Below are 21,811 nucleotides of genomic sequence, written 5' to 3' on the forward strand. Positions count from 1 at the left end.
GAATCCCATGAGATGTCGTAATAAAGACCCTGCCATTCATCCGTCCCTCCGTCCATCCATTTGTCTATCCGTCGATTCTCACCTTTAATGATATCAGAGCTAAGAACAAAAATATATTTTAGATGATAGAAATTAACTTTTTTAAGTGTACTTGGTTCATCTTAGCATACTTAAAGGATCCACATTTTGGGAAATACGTTTATTTTCTTTCTTGTTAAGTTGGTTAGGTATGAAGCTACAGCCAGCATCAGTTTAAGAGACTGTTACTCGTGATGTCAACGTTTATGCTAAGCCAAGCTAACTGTCTCCCGACTCCCATTTCATATTAATTAATGGATAGATACGAGTGGTATCTTCTCATCTAACTCTTGGCAAGAAAGAGCATAAGCGCATTTCCCAAAATGTTGATTTTATTCCTTTAAAATAGTTCAAAAATCACCAGTTAAAATGTATTGAAAAATGTACCTTTTATCCCACAATGTTGAAATGTCCAGAACAGATGTTTAAATGTATTCAAAATGCAGCTCCGAAGCCCAAACGGCTTTACCAGAAGCTCATCTGCAATAATGTCGATCTCCTGCTGATGCTCAATTTGGCCTTTCATTCCCCACTGTTTAAATTCCACATCAGTAATCGTTCACTGTAATCTTCCCAGAAACACATAATCACTTTTACTGCCCAGGAATTAGCTCACACTTCTCTCAGGGGACTGTGTGTGTGTGTGTGTGTGTGTGTATGTGACTTGATCACAGCCATTTGATGACTGACATCCACTCCATGATGAAGGTAATTATGCCTGTTGTACGCTATATAAAATGGAAAATAATGAAGACAAAGACAGAAGTGACATGAGGAGGGTTTTCACTTCCAATAGAAACTTTTGTCATATGCTCACAAATAAATGTGTGCGAGCGAGGGCATTATGTTGTGCAGTGTTTGAGCTCCAGAGGTGTCAACAGACAAACACCTCTACTGTACATCCACGCCACACACGAGAGCAGTAGATGTGGGAAAAGGAAGATGAAGCATCGAAGAAATCCATTTGCAATTTAAATGGAAATGTAATGAGCCCATGGTGGCAGTGAATTAGCCTGCTGATCAATTGATCATGTCAAGGACAAATAGGTAAACAAACATATCCATTAGCCTCCTGCTCCACCTCCTCCCTCTGCTCCCTGCTGTGGAAAAGTGCTGGAGGATCACTGAGAGGTGTGTATGGTATGTGTGTGTGTGTGTGTGTGTGTGTGTGTGTGTGTGTGTGTGTGTGAGGGGAGAAAAACAGCAAACACGGCCTAAAGTGGGTTTTCATGCGGAGACGCCCTAAAAAACATTAAGTGCTCACTGCAAACACATATACACAAGTGTAAACACACTAACACACACAATCGCATACCCCACTGTGACCGTCCTGCCCAGCTCGTTAGACAGACAGTTGGGCCCAGCAAGGTTCCTTTCAGAGGCAATGGAGAGAGCAAAGCGGGAGGGAGGGGCAGGGCAGGGGGGGGGGGGGCTCTGACTCAAACAAGGAGCAAGACGAGAGAAAACAAGTGAGAAAGAGATCGAGTGAAGAGATGACCAGAGGACAGCGGGCTGGAACCAGACCTGCTGCCTGGCTTCACCCCAATCTCTCAGTGTGTGTGTGTGTGTGTGTGTGTGTGTGTGTGTGTGTTCCTATCTTAAGCTTCCTTTGGGGACACATTTCAGACTAAACACCAGTTAATTGGGGATGGCTTGCCAAAAGGCAGATTTTTGAGTCATTGGTTAAGAGTTGGGGTTAGGGTTAGGCAAGTGGTGGTTAGGGTAAATCTTGAAGAAATTAATATAAGTCAATATAATGTTCCCAAAAGTTGCCCAAGTGAATATATGTGTGTATATATGCAGTTGATTCACAACACTAATGTAACTGTTAATTCCTGCTCTAAGAAACAACTTAAATTAGTGTTTGCACCGTACTTCTGTTCAGTCTTAAAGAGCACCGTCATCAAACTTTAATTTTGTATTTATTTTCAAGGAAAGATGCTTGACTTTGGAGCAAGCCAAAACATTGATATTCCATAAATCATTTTGGCCACCGAGCCACATCTCTTATCGGTCACAGTTGCTTGTTTCTCTAATCTATCAGAAGTCTCAATCACCACAACTAACGCATCTTAATAAGAAATAGATGAAGAGCTTCTTTTGTTTAAGTGCCTGTCAAAATAACTTGATTACTGCCTAATGGTCAAAGCAAGCAGAAAGTTTCATGGACAATCAGTATGGCTGCTCAAAAAGATGTGTTGGGCTTCGTTGCGGCGTAGAGACCCAAACCTACATGATTAAAATGTTCACAGATAAATTCTGGCTACATGCTATTATTGTTGCTCTCTCTTATGTTACATGTCCGTCTCAACTGCTCACTATAGAATAACAAACAAATAACGATGCTAGCAGCTCTGATACAGCAATGCTTTGAACTGAATGCCAACACCAGCTTGCTAACATGCTCACAATAATAATGCTAACATGGGGATATCTAACAATAACGTTCCTCATTTGAGTTTTGCACGTCAGCAAGCTAACATTTGCTAATTAGCACTTAACACATCAGGCAACCACTCTGAAAAGTGAAGCCAATGCGGAAATCTCATTAGATTTGCAGGGATATTGGACATATTTGGACCTGATGATGGCGGTAGATTAAAATACCAGGAATTACGAAAATCTTTAGGATGCATCCTCTGGGGACAATGAATGTCTGGATGATATTGCCATCCATAGAGCCACACATATGGCTAACAAAACAAAACTAATGATTAATAGTTAATTTACTAATGCTTTATATATTATTACTAAGTTAATAATTAATTAAGTAATGAATTATGCTGGCAATTATCCGCCTCCCTAACGTGATTGTAAAACTGTAGATGTAAAATGTCATTTTTATTAACAAAGACTTGATTAGAAAGTACATATTAATGCAATAGGAATAATCACAATTGCATTTCTACTAGAAAGGATGAACACCATCACAACCGAGCAACCCCAAAGTTGCCATACTTGATAGTTTATAACTCATTTATAAAGTATTACATTAATTACAAGCGTTTAGTTAGAACTGAGTAAGCCATTTTAAACGGTGCTTTAAAGTGGTACCAGATATTTTCTCCATTTGAAAAGTGAATGCTGCTTTACTCATCTGCAGGGATAGGTTGTTTTGTATACAGTTTTCAATTAATTTAATTTGGACAACTGTTTGGATTGCTTATGTCTCAGATACATACAGGCTCAGTAAAGACAGAAGAGGAGGAGACACAAGAGAAGATGACAGCCTATTTCATGCAAGCTGCCTGTTCAGTGAACAGAAAAAAGTGCCTCCATCTCCACTTCCAAAGCAGGATAGGATATTGCCCTTAGCTTTTCAGGGCAAGGACACGTGGAAAGGCATTTGGAATATTATAATAACCTAACATCTGTATCTTGCAGTGTAAATGATCTATATTGGTGACACGCCAAATTAGGAGCATATCACTATACAGCTAAAAAAATATGATGCACTTTGCACAAGACCTTTAGAAGGAGAGTAGATCCAATTTCCTTGTGTGTAATTAAACATTGTCACACATTAACTGGGAATTCTGCAAATATATACCTCCAAGTCTAAAACGCACAAGAACAAAGAATAAAACACGGCTGATGAGGAAACAGCAGGTTAATTCAGGATGAAGAGAGCGGGAAAAAGAAAGAGCTTTTTAAAGAGGACCATTTGTAAAACAAGGAGTTTAAAGCCAGATTATAGGGCAACAATGACTCAATCCCTTATGTTCATTCCTGTAATACGCTGTGAAGAGGAGGATTTATACTTTATTGTGGTGGAATGCATCCAGGCTGCCTCTGCGTCTGCCTGCCTCTTTGGGAAACATTTTCCTCCTCCTGAGGCCAGGTGTAATCCCTGCACAGAGGAAACAGAGATGCCTTCAGCCAACTGCTGATCAGCCTTATAATGGTTCAAGTATTACGAGTGATACCACCAGAGGGAAGATTCCTTCAATCCAGTTGAAAGCTCTCTCTACACTGGCGGACTCTGCAGAGGGCTATATGCGCTTGGTTTGGATGGCTGGTTGCTGGATTTCTTCCCGACTACTCTGCTCGTCTCCTGGTCTGAGTTGGATTGCATTGGATTGTCTTAATTGTCTCTAATGGCTAAATTGTCCCAACTATTTGCTTCATTAACTCCGTGTTAGCTCTATTAGGAATGAATGGAGCTGGAGAGGAGACGGTAATTGAGAGTGTTAATGAAGGCAACATGATGAGTGCCATGCTGAAAGTAAAAGTAGGCTTTTGATTGCACCTTTGACAGATTGGGGGAGCATTTTATTCAGAAAAGATCTCAATTAACTTACATTTTAAAAAGGTAAAAAAGGCTTTTCCAGGTGGAAAATTACAGCCAAACCCAATGAAATTCTCAGCATAATGTCATATTCAACACATTGAAAGATCAGTGTCAGTATTTTAATTATTTTAAACCTCTATTTAAGCCTTGAAAATCATTGAGCTTCTCGACATTTGCAATGATTACGAGAAATACACAGATGTTGACGTACCCTTAATGCAGCAGGTATCAGCTGGTATCAGCACCTATCCCTCAGAGCTCTGACTAAAACCGTCAGACTTGAGCTCACAGTCTGCTAAACCCAGCTCCCGATTAAGGTTTGATTGTCCGTATAGTGGAGCAGTGGGATTTGTAGTAAAGACAGATGTTTTAGAGGAAGTGAAAGGATTCTGTCTCCACAGCCGAGTTTAAGCTTTGTCATCGTTGTTAAGATTTGGCCTCGTGAACCCATTTCTTTAATTGGAATCTGGGCGAAGGAGGATAAGAGGACAGGCCACACCTGAGTCAAACAGTATTTGGAATATACAGTTTTTAACCTGTAAAGTATCACTGGTTAGGACAATTTTTGACTGTGACACACAAATCTAAGTACTTTAATAAATGGAACTACTCACATAAAAATAATGAGACTTAGTACTTGTTCAAGGAGTCCTAAGAATGAGCAAAAGCCTGTATTTCTCATACACCCCGTATATACATTGAGTGGCACATGACCTATCTACTCTATCTAAAATGATGAAAGATGTTTTTTGATCTTTCTGTATCGCTATTGTACTGATGAGTACAACCTTAGAATTTGTGCTCAAAAACAACATATCAGACCCATGGAGACACAATAGAAGTCTAGGGCGATGTTACTCAAATGTAAAGGAAAATTATCTGTTTCATCTTTTTTTTTGTAAATGACAGCGATTGAATGTTATTTGAATTATATAATCCAGTAGGCCTTCAGTAGCAGATAGAAACCCAGAGCACCTTTAAGATTGACGAAAGAAACCCTAAAAAAAGTGCTCATAGGTTATGGTACTCTGAGGTTAATTAGGAAATGCTTCATACTGTAAATACACAGATAATTTATATTATGGGCTTAGTTTTACAGATCTCAGCTTGATTTTTTCAAATGAAGAAAACTGTAGGCCTAACTAATACCAAAATATGTCATCTAAATGTAAACAAGAAGACATACCCACCACCAAAAATGTAATCACAAAACTGCACTCTCCAGTTGTTTGACAGGGTTAAACTCTAGACAACAACTAAAGGCATTTAAGTTTAGTGATAGAAATACAAACCTGTAGTTCCAATTAATTATGGAAACAGCATTTTGCCAGTTTTTCATCTATATGTCTGTTTAATTATGTGTACAGGTATTTGTATAAGTGAAAGTTATCTGCAGTTATCTTCACCCAACAACTTCCTGCTGAGTCTCTAATGATTTAAAAGACCAGAGCTCTGTTTGGCAACTTTACTATCATTTCTTCAGTATCATATTGTATTATGTGTGTGGAGTTATGTGGTCAAAATATTAATATTATTCACGGATCATTCCAGTTGTGCAGCAGTTATAGTGAACACATGTGAAAGTTCCTCCATGCAGGTGAAAGCTTGTCAGTATTACTTAGCTCTTCCAGGAAACGTAGACCCTCCCTGTATGATCTTTCATAGTTCAATCCTTCAGTGTGTGAGATTTTTCTCTCTCTCTCTCTCTCTCTCTCTCTCTCTCTCTCTCTCTCTCGCTCTCTCTTATTTTCTTTCTCATTCTCTGACACTCTCCAGTTTTTCCTCTCTTTTTTTCAACACATAGGTGGATTAAGGCAGAGGGGCTTTTGTTTAGATAAAGCGAAGGATTAAGGAGAGATTTGCCCCCATAAAGTTGTGGGCTTAATGGGCCTTTTATCCCTGCATGTCCCTAAAGCTGTGTTGCCTCTGGATTAGGACTACACAATGGGGCCCCTTGTGCAGAGGGATCCGGGCCAGAGAGAGCGAGAGAGAGAGGAGAGAAGGCAAGGAAAAGAAATGAGACAGAAGGACACAGACAAGGGAGAAAAGAGGGCAAGAAGAAAGAGAGAAGGATGGAGAGAAAAAAGAGGGGGAATTATACAGCTTTTAGAGGAAACTGACAGGTTGAAAACTTTTAGAGGAGGGATTTGCAGAGGAGATCCTGAGATCTTGTCACCAATCGAAGGGATTTCAGGAGGATTCAGAGGCGTGGTGCTGACAATAAAGCAAAAAAACTGTTGCTGTCTTTTTAAATTCATTTATCTCACTGTTTTTTTTTAAAAATAAATAGGAAAGCGGGTCTTACTGTTGAAGTGCTGCTAATAACGTGTCTAAGAAGTGGCTTCTGGCAAATTGCTTTGTTATTCTTGTCAAAAAAGGTCTCCGCAAGAAGTCGATTTTAAACTACACATCAAAATGATTAATTGCCCTGGGATGAACAGATGCTGAAATACCCTTGAATGGTGCCAGGGAGGCTGAGGCTTGCTGGATTGCAGACCTAATGTATTCATGAAGTTGCAGAAATATCATTAAGAGTATTAATTAGCTATTAGTGAGCAGAATTCACCGGCATTAAAGATGGTTTTGGTTTTCATACATCTATCAAATACAGGCTGAGACAAGAGGAGAAAGTACACTTATCTGTATGAATTATTCAATATAGGTAAGAAAATGATTTCTAAAGGGTTAAACCTGACATGAGATCAATGCAGAAACAACAGAGATATATCCTGGACCAGACGTGTTAAGGCTTTACTCACTTTTCTGATGTTAAAAGATCCCAACAACTCAAGTTCCTTTGTCAAATTAACATTTTTCTCTTTTTTTTTAATTTAGGGTTGTTCGTCAACTGGAGGTCATTGTTTACCCACCTTATATTCAGCAGTGCATGGCTGGGTACAGGGGTAAGGGGAGCTGTTTTTTGGCGTTTAAGCCCTTCAGATGCGCTGGACAGCTCTAGTCGCACTAAGGAGCTTTAGGTGGAGAGGCGCTGAGAAGAAACTCTTTCTCGCTTTAATTGCTTTAGAGACGGTCCTCACAAAGAGACAGTGGCCAGATTTACCTCCCGTTTAAGTTCTTATTTCCATTGGTTCACAAGTTAATCCTCTTTCTTTCTCAGACCTCGGAGAAAAACCGAGTGAGCCTACCAAGGCGACAGAAACCAGAGAGGCACACGAGTTTTTCCAGACGATGGGAAAAGACTTTGAAGCACACATGAAAAAAGTTTGATGTGGTTAAAAACAAACAGATTTAGAAGGAAAGACGCACCAGGGAGATGATATTTCGATACATCAATTACACCAGGCAGTTCGGCCTAATAACAATAATAATAATAATAATAATAATAATGAAAATAATAATTATATTAATATTGTGTCACAATAAACCTACTTATTTTTTATGGCCCCCAAAAAAGTAAACAAACCCTATATATCACCACAGTTAAAAAAATATATTGTTATATTTGTGTAACGTTGGAGCAAATAAACATCGAATAATCCGTTTAGACTGTGATAACAGCGAAAGTCTCACGTTGTTGTTTGGTGGTTTCGTATCAAGAATGTACCGCAAGAGTGACAATAATGTTCATTTCCTTCTCTTCGTTTATTTCGTTAGCGTTTTGTATCTAATCAATGTAACGTAATAATTTAAACTACAATATTTGAGTGGTGTTAACTTGGATATTATATGAAATATAATATATATATTTTAAATAAAACAAAACAACACCTCTCCCCCCCACACACACACCTTCTTTCTCTCTCTCTCTCACAAACACAAACACAAACACAAACACACACACACACACACACACACACACACACACACACACACACACACACACACACACACACACACACACACACACATCCACACATATAACATTTAATGTCCACAAACCCCTGATTGTCTTTAAACAATGCGTCTGGGTGGAGTTTTAATGCGTAAAAACGCATGGACATAAATATTCTGTATTCCATGAAATCTTTTGTCTTCTGTTCAAATGTGTTCACAGGGAGAAACATGGTCAGAGATAAAACTGCGTTATAGGCCAAGCACTTTCCCAAAGAATCTCCCCCAAAAATATGCAAGCTTTACATTAAAAGGCTACTTTGCGCTGCCCTTAATTCCCTACCTAAACGGTTTTGCTCCGGGAGAAGAAATCGTCTCTAAAAACCCTTCAAGAAGAGAAGGGCATTATTGCCCTAATCCTCTTACCCGCAGTCATTTTAAGACAGGGGTTTTTGGAGGCTGAGATGGCGTCTTGTCTTCCCGATCCCATCCCAAATCCTTCCAGGCCGGGGGAGAGTCTAAAGGCAGCGCCCTGGCATCTATTAGCCATCTCTCTAAAGTCTCTCTCTCCTCCAGTGGCATGGAGCAAAAAGCCGAAAAGCAAACAAACTTAAGATTGGTCGCTTTTTCTCACAAAAACTAAGGATAGGCAATCGGATTCATGATACAAGTGCATACAAGCAGTTTGTAGTAGATTTGAAAAAAACAAAAATATATAAAATAATGTTATACACCTCATAGTTGTCAATGTTTAAAATGTGTTTTTCATTAGCTTATATTATAAAATCATTTAGAAACGCGTGCAGAACCAATTCCCCCACTTGTTTAAAGTTTGTATAACCTATAACATAATTCACAAAGTTGCGATTCGTAAAGAAATAAAATCAATCCTACATCATATCGATCCCATATCAATAGGCCTATATATGTTTTGCAAAAACGGAGCCATTAAAAAGCGTCAATCTTCACATATACAGGCGATGTTTATCGATGTCAATAAAAAAACATGTGGACAGACTCGGAGGGATTTAGCGGACATAATGTGCTTAAATTGATCATGTTTGAAAATAACACCAGAAGTCTGCCGCTGAACGATCCGCGATCTTATTTACTCGACTGACAGCACGGAGAGCCAATAGAAAGCCAGCATGACCCCCGCGAAGCTCTCCTTAAAGTCCCTCCACCGGGCTCTCGCACCAGCAGATGGCGGCTTCCCACTTCTGCGCGAGACGGGAGAATTCACAACTAGAGGAGCAGGTGGAGCGCGAGCGGACGGACTTGTAGTGAAGCAACAAACTGGATGACTTGTGTATCTTACTGTTGGACAAAAGGACGGGAAAAGTGGGCATTATAAAAAACAAAACAGCACAAGGCAGCAAGCAAGAGCAGAAGAGAAACCTGAAAGTTGAGGATTGTCTGCGTACGAAGTGACGGAAAAGACTACGGTCTCTACAAGAGGTAAACATTTTTGTCTATCTATTTATTCGATTAAACGCCTTTTTCACATGTTGCGTTAAAACCTGTGTTAAAAAATGCTTTAATGTTCATGTTGAACTATTTAGCATCTGTATCAGCCAGTCTCGGAAGTAAGTGCAGTGCCACTGAACCAGAATGACGTGTATTGTGTGTGTGTGTGTGTAAGTGGAAAAGAAATACAGTAGCCTGTATCCAATAGAGATGTTTAAAGATTAGCTTTTTACTTCGTTTCAGCGGAGATGATAGCAGTTCCGCCGGTGGAAATGTAGAAATATATGTATGATAAATCTGGTATTTTAAAGTTTCAGTACGCAACCCAAAATGTAACCTTGCGTGAGAACTACAATTCACAACGGACACACTGTTTATGATCCTCTTCTTTGGAGTTTACTATTTAAAAAAAATCTGAACTACCCTAAAGTGCTACACATTTACAGAAGCACACCCGAGGAATGTACTAACGATTTATTGAACCGGGAAGTCCGAATCTTTGGATATCTTTCCAACTTTACCTAACCAAGGAGTGTGAGGTTTTTCTCCTTTTTCCTCAAATGTTTCCGGTTATGTCTTGTATGCAGTCTTGTTACAGAATAAATATAATGTCGCAGTAACATTTGGATTTTAAAATGCTTTAACAGACAATTAAATGATATATATCGAATACCTTTAAATTTCAACCAGGCTTCTGCATAGCAAATATCCTCCAGCTCAGAGGAAATCAAAGACACGTCCCTCGCCCTCTGACAGTTTACACTGTGACACAGCAAAGAGCAGATTGTCAGGTCGGCTCATGCCCCTGAGGGCTGTTAGCAAATAACATTTTTCCTAATTTAGTCGGATCAAAGAGTTGCACTGTACACGCCAATTTACATAATGACGGTTTGATAATCGAAGCATTGCGCAGGGCTGCCAGGAGGGCCCAGTGCCTGGAGCAGAGAGAGGCTTATGAATGACAATAACAGCACTGACAGGCTCACAGCGATGAGCTATTGTGCTGAATTTGATATGGCCAGTAGGATACTATAACCAGAGGTGTAGTGGTAAATAGAAAAGGTGGGTAAAGCTTGTAATCACGAGCAGCAGGCATTAAAGCTAAAAAGTGTATACTTGCAGGCCAAACAGCCTAAAACAATGTTGCTGAGATCGAGATGTTTTTATTTGCAGATTATGGCATTTTGCAAAAAGTGAGACTCAAATCGATGGGAAACGATTTAGTCCCTTAAACGTTCTAGTATTTCCATCAAGGAAACTAATACAATTCTGTAGCTTTTGAGGAATGTTTGTGAAAACAGATATGCTGCATTTATTTCCCGTATACATGTTGTGTGATTTCAGGTGTAATCCAATTTGCATGGACACCTTCATTTTCAGAGAAAACAGAAATGGAAAAAAACTATTGAGAACACGCGCATACACACTTGCCCACGCGGGCACGCAAACGCACACGCGCAAACTCCAACCCAGAGCTAACCACCCAGTCCCGCTGTACGTCCGTCCGTGTCAGCGTTGATGATAAATGGAGGGCCTCACAGTCGAAACCTATTTGCACTTCCATTAGACGGGGAGCCAAATGGGGATCAACATGCATATTTTTACCCGCGGAGAGGCCATACATCTCAGCCAAAACGTTGCCCCGGGGCGATGGGATAAGAGGCCGCCAGAGAGGGGAAGGGGAGGGGGCGCGGAGGCGGGGAGGGGGGCCCATTCAACTCAAATACTTGGGGGAGTAAAGTAAATGTTTAGCGAAGCACCTTCTGTCCCGACGAATTAAACTATTCCCCACTGCCCTCTGATCACATTCATCAGCCGCCGCGGCCGCGGCCACTTAATAGGCTGGGAATGGGCACTGCGGGCATCACTCACGCACAGACACACGCACGCACAAGTGCACACACTCGCTCTCTCTCTGAAAAGACGAGAGATGGATACAAAATAATGGCTTTTCCAAAAATGACCATGCACCCGCGTCTTTTCTGTCTTATAAAATACGTTTACAACGGCTTAATTTGCCTATATACATTATTATAATTTCCAAAGTATTATTATTATTATTATTATTATTATTATTATTATTATCGACAGCATTGGTATTAGTAGTAGCATTAGTTATTATTAATGTATCATAATGTAGTGATTTATACTGGAATTTGCTTAAAATTGACATTTGATTGAATGAATTATCAAGTAGTCAAAAGATGTTAACTAATGAGGTTACGTAAAAGAGTATGACCTTGGTCAAATTAACATCAATTAAGTTTCAAATTACAACGAATATCCTGCATATTTTCAGATAATGGAGCAATCTAAACGTTCTTAAATATAAATATACGGACATTACAATTGTTGACATTTACTGCATAGACCTACACGACGAATGTGAATTAGTCCAATTAAATGGGCTAAAACAAAAACGAAATTAGGAAAATGATAACCTGGAAATTCAAAAGAATTGAGAGGCAGCCGGCCTAAACATAAGTTCAAGAACTTCAGCATTTCCCTGGATACCGTACCTGTCATATGGAGAAAGATTTATATCTTTTCCCTGTGGTCTCTCTGTAATAGTTATAATAACTGGTTGGGCCTCAGAGATATTCCCTTCTGTCAGCCTCCTCCGTACTAATACATATCTAATCGTGTCCTGAAGCGCTTCATCTAAATCTCGGTCGTGAAGGAGAACTACAAAATAGAGTTTGGGAAATAGCTGCCACGTGAAAGACTCTGATATGGATGTTTTACCTGAAGGAATGAATCTGTTAATATCAAAAGCTGCAAGTTTCTAGACTTAAATATAAATGATAAATAACATCAAATTACACAACATGATTTGCAAAGTTCAGAGTTAAATGTTGCAGGAAAGCTGAAAGTGAAAAAACCTGTCACTAAAACTGAACAGCACTTGAATAGCATTTCCGTAATAATGGCTATTAAAAAATAATCCTGCTTTCCAGTTTCAGGTTCTGCCACCGAGACCCGAAACAAATCTCTTTATTTCATTTTCCAACACATTTCATCAACGCCTTGATCTGTCAGTTTCCACTGGGGATTTGGCTTCTCCGGGATCACATGAGACGACGTGAATAAATTCACGACTAAGGCGTCCGTCACGGTTCATTATGGGCACGAGCGATAATTACCCCAATTAAAAGTCTTTTGTATAATTAATGGATTGAACACAGCGATAATTGGATGTTAATAGATAACACTTTTGTCTGAGTGCGCACATTAAAATCTATTGGCCCTCTAGCGCTCGGACCTGTCATTCGGGCTACAAAAAAAAAAAAAAAAGCCCGTGTGTGTCACAGCCTCTCAGTGCCTAAATATGTCATTTTGCTTCTCTTATCAAAACGGTGGCTTGGTTTGAGATCACATGTTCAGCGTGTCCATCAGCAGCCACGCGCCCGTAACGGCAACATGCTCTTGAGTGAAGTCCCCTTCCTTCTATTTGAAAATCACAACCTTTCTTCATTTCCGCAGGTAGCGACCTCTCACCATGCAGCACTACGGGGTGAACGGCTACTCTCTGCACGCCATGAACTCCCTCAGCGCCATGTACAACCTGCACCAGCAGGCAGCGCAACAGGCGCAGCACGCGCCCGACTACCGGCCGTCCGTGCACGCGCTCACACTGGCAGAGAGACTAGCTGGTAATTAAGTGCACGCTCACACACGTTTCTCTTTGGCTCTTATAATTAATAATGCATGAAGGTGTTATAGCAGCTGACATTCATGCAAATGAAGTGAGGTGTCATAGTCCCATCATGCACAGTTAAATAAACTTGCCGTGTGTGTGTTTCCTTTCCAACGGCTGCGCATTTCAAGACATCATCCTGGAGGCTCGCTACGGCTCTCAGCACCGCAAACAGCGCCGGAGTCGCACGGCCTTCACCGCACAGCAGCTGGAAGCGCTGGAGAAGACTTTCCAGAAGACCCACTACCCGGATGTGGTGATGAGGGAGCGGCTGGCCATGTGCACCAACCTGCCCGAGGCCCGTGTGCAGGTTTGTCTATAACTCAAGGAAAAACACTGTGAAGTGTACAAAACACCTACTGATGGACAAAAGTTGTATATGTAGTGTTTGTCCAGTATCAACCTAAATATGTGGGGGTGGACTAGCCCGTTATTTTGGGGAGGCAACTATTTTGTTGGATGTAAAGAATATAAAAGATAATCAGAATTTAAAAAAGAAAGACAGGCCTATAAATTATTGATTAATTAATCAAAACACACAGCTTGACTGTACATTATCATCAATACAGGAAAACATGAAAAGATATTTCTAGGGTTGAGCCTGGCTCACAGTGAAACTTTTCACTTATGCCTGCACAAAAAAAAAAAATACAATATATGCTAAAATACAGTGTCAATTAAACTACTATTGTTGAAACTGATTTAAATGTTAACTTGTTATTGCTGTTACTTATTGACTTTTTGGGAGTTTCATTTGCCGCTCAATCATTTGATGCTGACTGAAATTAATCATTTAGTGCGTGTTGGAGTCCAGCTTACATCCACTGTTGTACATCCCTTCTGCTTGTTCTCCATCTAACTTGTTCTCTTCTACCCCTCTGCCATCAGGTTTGGTTCAAAAACCGCAGGGCCAAATTCCGCAAGAAGCAGCGCAGCCTCCAGAAGGAGCAGCTTCAGAAGCAGAAGGAGGCTTCCGGGGAAGGAGGAAGCGAGAAGGAGGATGCACCTCCCTCCACAACAATCCTTACCGACACCCAGCTCCCTCCTTCATCGTCGTCCTCCACCTCTTCGTCTCTGGAGACAGAGGGTCCAGTAGTCCGTCCTGTGCCGCTGGACATGGAGCTGAACGTTACGTCAGCAGAACACTCTGGTAGCGAGTCGGCGACGGAGGACAATGCCACAGATAAGGAGGATGAGAGTAAACCTCAGAGAGAGGAGAGAAAGTGTGAGAGAGCAGTGACTCCTGAGGACATCTCTCCAGCTTGCAAAAGACTCAGCCCTAAACCAGGTAAGGACATGATCTCTCGTCTGGCAAGGTGCTTTATTCCTGTCTTTATCCTTCACAAACTTGTTTCATGGCATCTCTCTCCTGACTGAAATCATCAGCTGACTGTCCTAATTTAACTTTGTTATTCCCCTCTTCTCTCTGTCCAGACTCTCCCCTGGTATCTCCGTCCGTGACCCCCTCCTCCTCCAGCAGCGGCCTGGCCGGCAGTGGTCCTCTCTCTCAGAGCCATTCTTATTCTTCCTCCCCTCTCAGCCTGTTTCGTCTGCAGGAGCAGTTCCGCCAGCACATGGCCGCCACCAACAACCTGGTGCACTACCCTGCCTTTGACCTCTCGGCCCCATCTTCACTCCCCTACCTGGGGATGAATGTTAACATGCCCCCCGCGCCGCTGGGCTCTCTGCCCTGCCAATCCTACTACCAGTCCCTGTCCCATCACGCTCAGCAGGTGTGGAGCAGCCCGCTGCTGCAGGCGTCGGCTGCAGGCGGCCTCACCAGCCACAACAGCAAGACCACAAGCATCGAGAACCTCCGTCTGAGGGCCAAACAGCATGCCGCCTCGCTGGGACTGGACACAATGTCTAACTGAGAATCAGATTGTATGGACGACAATGTAAACTAGGCCAGAGCCTCGGCCTACACATCACCCCATCCCACTGCGTGTCTGTGATAGTTCTTTAGGAGTCGTATAGTGACCCCTTCACGAGTACATGGGCACAGGACATGCAGAGATGTCCAAAAATAAAACATGCCATCATGCACTGGACCTACAGAACGACATTTAACAGCTTTTTAAAGCCGACACACACTTCAACAGCTGGTTTGACTCCTCATAGCTTCAGTTGCAGCTCAAGGTCCAAAAGTATAACCCCGGGAAAAGAGAATCCATAAGATATAGAACAATGCTAGAACAATGAAATGGATCAAATTAATTTCCCAACTCAGAGGACAGTTAAAGTATTCCTGACTCTTATGATGATGTTTCAAACAGACACACAATGCTGCACCTTCTTAACATCAAAACAAAATTAAAACAATAATCACTGAAAATGATTTACACAGCTGATGATGGATGCACTCGGTTTGAAAGACAATGCAAATAATGTTTACAAGAGTAATGTGAATAAATGAGGCACTTTTGAAGGAATTGGAGAAAAAAAACCCGCCTGTGAAACAAAGAGACCATTTCTGTCACAGGACCCCCTGACATTTCAATTAAGCAACATGGTTATGTACATAGCATGTACTACATAGCAGCACATAAATAAAAAATAAACTTCAAGTCATGTTGTCCTCAACAGCATAATTAAATGTGACTAATTTACCAGTTTAATGGCCAGTAATATGCCACTTTGTACAGAAGGCTGGCTTGATAATGAGAAAATGATTTCAGTGACTAAATTCTCAAAGCCTTTAATTACATCTTGCCCTGGGCTGGGGGAGCTGGGGCAAATGCAATTATGAACATGCATACCATTTAAGACCACCGAAACAGCCAATTAAGGCAGCAACATGATTCACTTTACCATGAGTTGATCAATTTCATATGAAAACAAAATATGTTAAACAGATTTGGACGTTTGGATAAATGTCTGGACCCATATTTTGTCAGCATTTATTCTCGCCTTAATATTCTCTTGGGGAAACATGCAGCTTTTCACTGAAAGTCAGACTGGCTGATAGCACTTGATGACGAGAATCACACACGTCTCTGATGTTTTCTGTTAATGTGTTTTGGAAGCTAATGTCTTCACATGAAAAAAATGCACATTATTTTAATATGTAAAAAAACAAAAAAAGTCTATCTATTAATGTTTACTGGTAAGGTAATTGTAAAGTTCCTATTATGTTGTATAATTGATAACGGACTGTCTCAGATACAATTCCTTTAGCTGTCAAAATGTAAGATTGTATTTGCTGAGCTCACCGGCAGCCCCGTCTACCCCTCCTCCCTTGGTTGTCTGTGTAACGATCCTGGGTTAATTCAAATTTTAAATGTGTTCAGTTTCTGCACTTGCGAGAAAGAAACAATTGAGCAAATTTGGATTTCCGGTAATCTGTCACCTCCTGTCTGTTGCAATCCAGACAGAAAGTCAAAGAAAGTGAACAGATTTCAGTGAATTGACCTGAGTCCTCTGTGTACTGCTGTCTTGACTCTATTTGAGTTCTGTTGTTGCTATTACTCTAATGATGCCCCCCCCCCCCCCTCACTGTCTCTGTCAAACTACTTGGTCCAGTGATAGATAGATTTATAATGGTTGAGGAGAGAGTGAGTGGACCATCAGCAGTGTTGTTTCCTTTACCTCTCCCTAACGATGTAGACTTGAACTAGTGTTGTTGTAAAATAATCGCAAATAAAAACATTGCTTGGAGATCTTTATAATGAAGACTATCTGTGCTGCATATTTACACAGTGTGCGGGTGTTAATGGGCAAATACTGACATGGGTGGTGTGCTACATATCTGAAATAAAATGTAAAAACAACAGCATGAATTTAGAAATAGAAGTAACTATAAGCTTTAGGATCGTATGTTTCCATAAGTACACACACTGTGAAACCTACTGCTGGAGTGCAGGAACAAATTTCTACTTTGGCAAACGTAAAGTATACCTAAAAGCAAATCAAATATAGTTCAGGTTTTATATTGCAGGTTAAAAAATAGTATGAGTACGGGAGAGAAAAAAGAAGCAGCAACAAGAAGAAAAGCATCAAGACAAAAAGAGGGAAATTAGGAGACAAATAAAAAAAGAATACAGATAAAATGTATGAGATTTGCAGGGAGACAAAGTGTACGCGAGCAAAAGAGACCAAAAAAGAACAACGTAAACTGAAAAATAAAAACGCTGCATGGAGACATAAGCCATCCCCAATGAATAAGCAGGCCATTATCCTGAAGAATGACGGCCTGGGGCGGTGATTATGCTGCTATTATATCTTTAACAGCATGGTTTGTCAAAACGCACGGACCCCCACCCCAACCTTGCTCCTACACACACTCAAACACACACTCAAACACATGCGGGGCAATCAGGCTTCTCACATTCAAAAACTGTGCCCTTGCTCTTCCCACGGTAAACTTTACGTGGCTGTGTGACATTGCTCTGCTGTTAATTGAATCAGCCTTCAACATATATTTCCCCCCTCGGCGTGTGTAAATAACAAATGCACCTTTCCTGCTGCATTGAGCAATTTCTCAGACCGTTATGAACGTCCAACAAGCGGATAGATAGAGGATAATGATCTCGCCAGATTAGCAGCGTTAATGTGGATGTAACACCTCACCCTAACCTTTGTGTGTTTTATTACACCACACACATGTGTGTCCTCAGCCAAGGGCATCCTGGTCGTGTGACTGATAAGATTGTGGTGTGGTGCAGCAGAAGTGAATGTCCTTGTTATCCAGGCGTAGGAATCTGTTCAGGTACACGGCAGGATTTCCTCCCATGGGGCTCTGGAGCAGAGAAAATAACACAATTCTCTTGTTCCAAATGTTCTCTCTTTTCTTAACACCCAACCCCCAATCACACACACACACACACGCGCACACACACACGCCCTGGGGGTTGAACAGGGATTGCTAGATTGTACCGCTGCAGGGTCAAGTGTGTTGAGCCCTTGATGCTGGATCAGGTGCTTCCATCTCTAACACTCAGGGCTGTATATTCACCACTTCACCCCCATAACCACCTACTTATAGGCACAAACGTATCTCCATCTACTTTCCTTTAAGCAAGTGATGACATGTGTGTGAGTGTGTGAGGTCTGAAAAGAATTTGCCCAATACATTGTGGCAGCAATATGAAGATATCAACCCAATACTTTAATCATGTCAGACAGTTCTACTTTAAGATTTTATTTGTCCTAACTTCTCAAAAAATGATTTCATGAAAGTATACATGGTAATATTGCACACATTTGTGTTAGTGCCATAGAGTAAAGACTGCAGAAAGTTTTTACATAGTTTGAAACAAGAAAGGTCTGCATCTGATTTAAATAGGCCCACCAGTTTGCTGTATCTCCTGCTTTGACTCGCTTTCTCTCTCTCTCTCACACACACACACACACACACACACACACACACACACACACACACACACACACACACACACACACACACACACACACACACACACACACACACACACACACACACACACACACACACACACACACACACACACACACACACACACACACACACACACACACACACACACACACAGCCCCCTGGAGCAAGTCCCCCACACAGAAATCACAGTGTACCATTCAATCAGTGCTTTTTTTTCTCCCTCCTCTCCATGGTTCTCTTAAAGGTTTTAACCATGGAGAGAATGAAAAGTGCCAGCATTAGAAACCTCGGCCCATTCAGGAGGTGACAGGGTCTGCCAGAATATGATCCTAATCCTGTTTCCAGCATTCTTTTAGCCTACTGGCATTGCCATTTCGCTGCATATTCTCTAAGCTGTCAGGTCCAGGGAAATCCCTCTAATAGTGCATTACCCAGATACACATCAAAGCCCTCCTGGAAACCACCAGCAGCAACTTAAGGGAGAGGGAACCACAGTACAATGAGGCTCACAGCTGCATATTTACACGCAAAAAAAAAAAAAAGAAGAGCAACAACTTGCTTGAGAACTTAATGCTTAAATAAATAAAAATCATACATGATGCTTGAGGGTGAAATGCAAACAAGCCTGAGTTTTTTTACCTTTTAAACTTTGACATTAATTGTAATATGTTTAGTAATGGATAGGGCAGGACACAGAGATAGACGGCTATAAAGATAGAAACAACAAGAGGAGTTATATCAAGCGTCAGACAACAGGTGGCTAAACGGTGTATCCTGGGCCACCCTCCTTTAGTTCCACTTCATCTTCCATTTTCTTCTTGTCCTTTTTTTCTTAAACACTCTTACTGCCATCTCGCCCCTCCCTGGGTAATCTTCTTAGAGAGAAGAAAACCCCCATTCTCTTCTCTTCTTAATCTGACTGCTGCCTAAACCTATGGTTGCATTTCCAATGCGGGCTTCACTGAGCCAAACAGGAGTGCTCTCAGCCAGTTCATGGAGTACGGAGGCTATCGGAGAATGCTTAGATCACATATTGAGTTTTTGGCTCATATTCAAAGCTTGTTTAAAGTACCTTAAAGGACAGTCTGAAGTTATGAGAGGGCACTTTGAGCTATTGACTGCAGCCAAAAGTGTGAAAATATCTCACGTGAGATCATCAAATGTTACATAAAAGCAAGACTAGGCTACAATATGTGACGCACTGTATCTTCTCAGGCCGGTGTCCCCAGATTGTACTCTCCAGAACAGATTTGTAGTTAAAATTATAAAATAAAACACACAATCGGTAGGTAATATCATATCTCCATATCGATATGTAGCCACATAGACAGACAGGTAGACAAGCAAGTAGGTCGTCCGATCGTTACATTCAGGCTATTTCTTGTCAGAGATTCATTGATTGCTGTCGGGATGTAATGAGAATATCAGTAAATATAACAAAACATTTTTTGAAGAACATTGACATCCCTTGCTTTGCTACAAAAATCATATGAAGATCCATTATTCCAAAAAATAGTGCCTCCTGATTGATTTGCAACATTGTCCACAATTGCTTTAAACAAAGATGTGTAATGGTAAAAGATATGCTTATGTGCGTATAACGTTTAAACGTACAATGTAATCAGCTAGGCCCGTATAACAGAGTAAAGGAATGTTCGTGTGCTTAACATGAACTCACCATGACTTGTCCTTTCTAAGAAACATGACTCATCAGAAACATAACAGTTTGCAGAAGGCAAAAACGGAACCAGCGCCTTGTAGAAACAACACCTCGGTAAAACAAGAAATAACACCTTTGAGATGGAAGGTACCGAGATGCAGCGAAACGAGCTGGACATGGTCTCTAAGTGTATAAATACTCTGTACGTGAAACTGTTCTTTGAAATCACTTCCACAGACTCTGCAATACGTATCTGTGAAACTGTTCTCCGCTTGCGCAAGCTAATAAATTGACTCTTACTACTTTGAGTATTCATCAGACTCTGTTTATTGAACCAACTCTTATCCCGCATCTGCATAGAAATATTCCACAACAGATGTTAAAAAAGATTGTTGCCTCGATATGAATGCTACAGAAAAGTCTTGAGACATTAAACAAATTATATATGATTGTATAGCCAACCACATTATGTACAAAAGTACCGGAGTGATCATGACAGACTGTAAATGTATAGTATGAGATCCTGTAAGTCTGCAAATCTATTTATGTCGAGGTAGTAGATCTACTGCTTTAGTGCAGTTTCCTGAAAAAAATAAATAAAAGTAAACTGAATAGAATGAAGGGGAAGGGAAGACATCAACCTCTGCATGTCACCTGCACCTCCTCAGTCTTTCGACATACTGCAATAGTTTCAGTTAAATGTCATTCAAGTAATCTTTTCACTAAAAGACAACTGGATGCCTGTAAAAGGTAACTAGAAATTCAGAAATTGAAAAAAGATAAACAACTGTTATCTGAAAAATAAAAAGAAGACTAGACAGCATTTTCTATCTGCCCTGTGGCTGAGAGCAGGAGGGTCCTGCTGGGCTCAGTCTACTCAGTGCATCCGCGACAAAGACCCCCACCGGTGAAATCCCCTCTCCCACCGCCAACTGGGACACACGTCTGATCTTCACCTCTGGGCTGGAAAACACCACAGCAGGCCCAGCAGCATCTGCTTCAAATAGACAGACTACAACTGCCTCACAGAGGGTATCCTTAGTAAACAAAGACTCAATATTCACCTCTACATTGGCTGTGCTGAGGCCACTAAACTGAATCCTTAATTTCAGTTGTGGCAGGTAATCAACCCGTTTAGACAAAACAAAGATTAGTTTAGTTTATAGGTTAAAGTTTCAGTCGCTCTACTGTGCTGCTGTCATTTAACAACGTACTGTAGGTGCTTAGTTTGAATATATGGAGGTCATTACTAATGGGTAGATCATTCATTCAGTAGAAGCTTGTGTGGCATGATGTGAATATATAACACTATTACAGTGTTTTGCATGTCTATTACCAAAAAAAAGCAATGTTGAAATTGTATTTGAAAACACGAAAGCAGCATGGTTGTGTAGTTAAATCCATAATATTCATCTTTTTAATACACATAACACAGGCTTACACACAGGGACACAAATGCACAGCGGTTCA

General features: G+C 40.9%; 1 protein-coding gene across 1 annotated transcript; it reads left to right on the forward strand.

Annotated features, from left to right (window-relative positions):
• Window positions 1-13,127: 13,127 nt before the first annotated feature.
• On the forward strand, window positions 13,128-15,199 carry dmbx1a (diencephalon/mesencephalon homeobox 1a; the record flags this gene model as incomplete). The annotated part of the gene is made up of 4 exons (XM_079173624.1): window positions 13,128-13,281; window positions 13,457-13,635; window positions 14,214-14,613; window positions 14,760-15,199. 4 exons carry the CDS (start codon window positions 13,128-13,130, stop codon window positions 15,197-15,199), a joined length of 1,173 nt encoding a protein of 390 aa, XP_079029750.1.
• Between the last annotated feature and the right edge of the window lie 6,612 nt (window positions 15,200-21,811).

Source organism: Pholis gunnellus (genome assembly GCF_910591455.1).
Source record: "Pholis gunnellus genome assembly, chromosome: 14".
NCBI classification, from domain to species: Eukaryota; Metazoa; Chordata; class Actinopteri; order Perciformes; family Pholidae; genus Pholis; species Pholis gunnellus.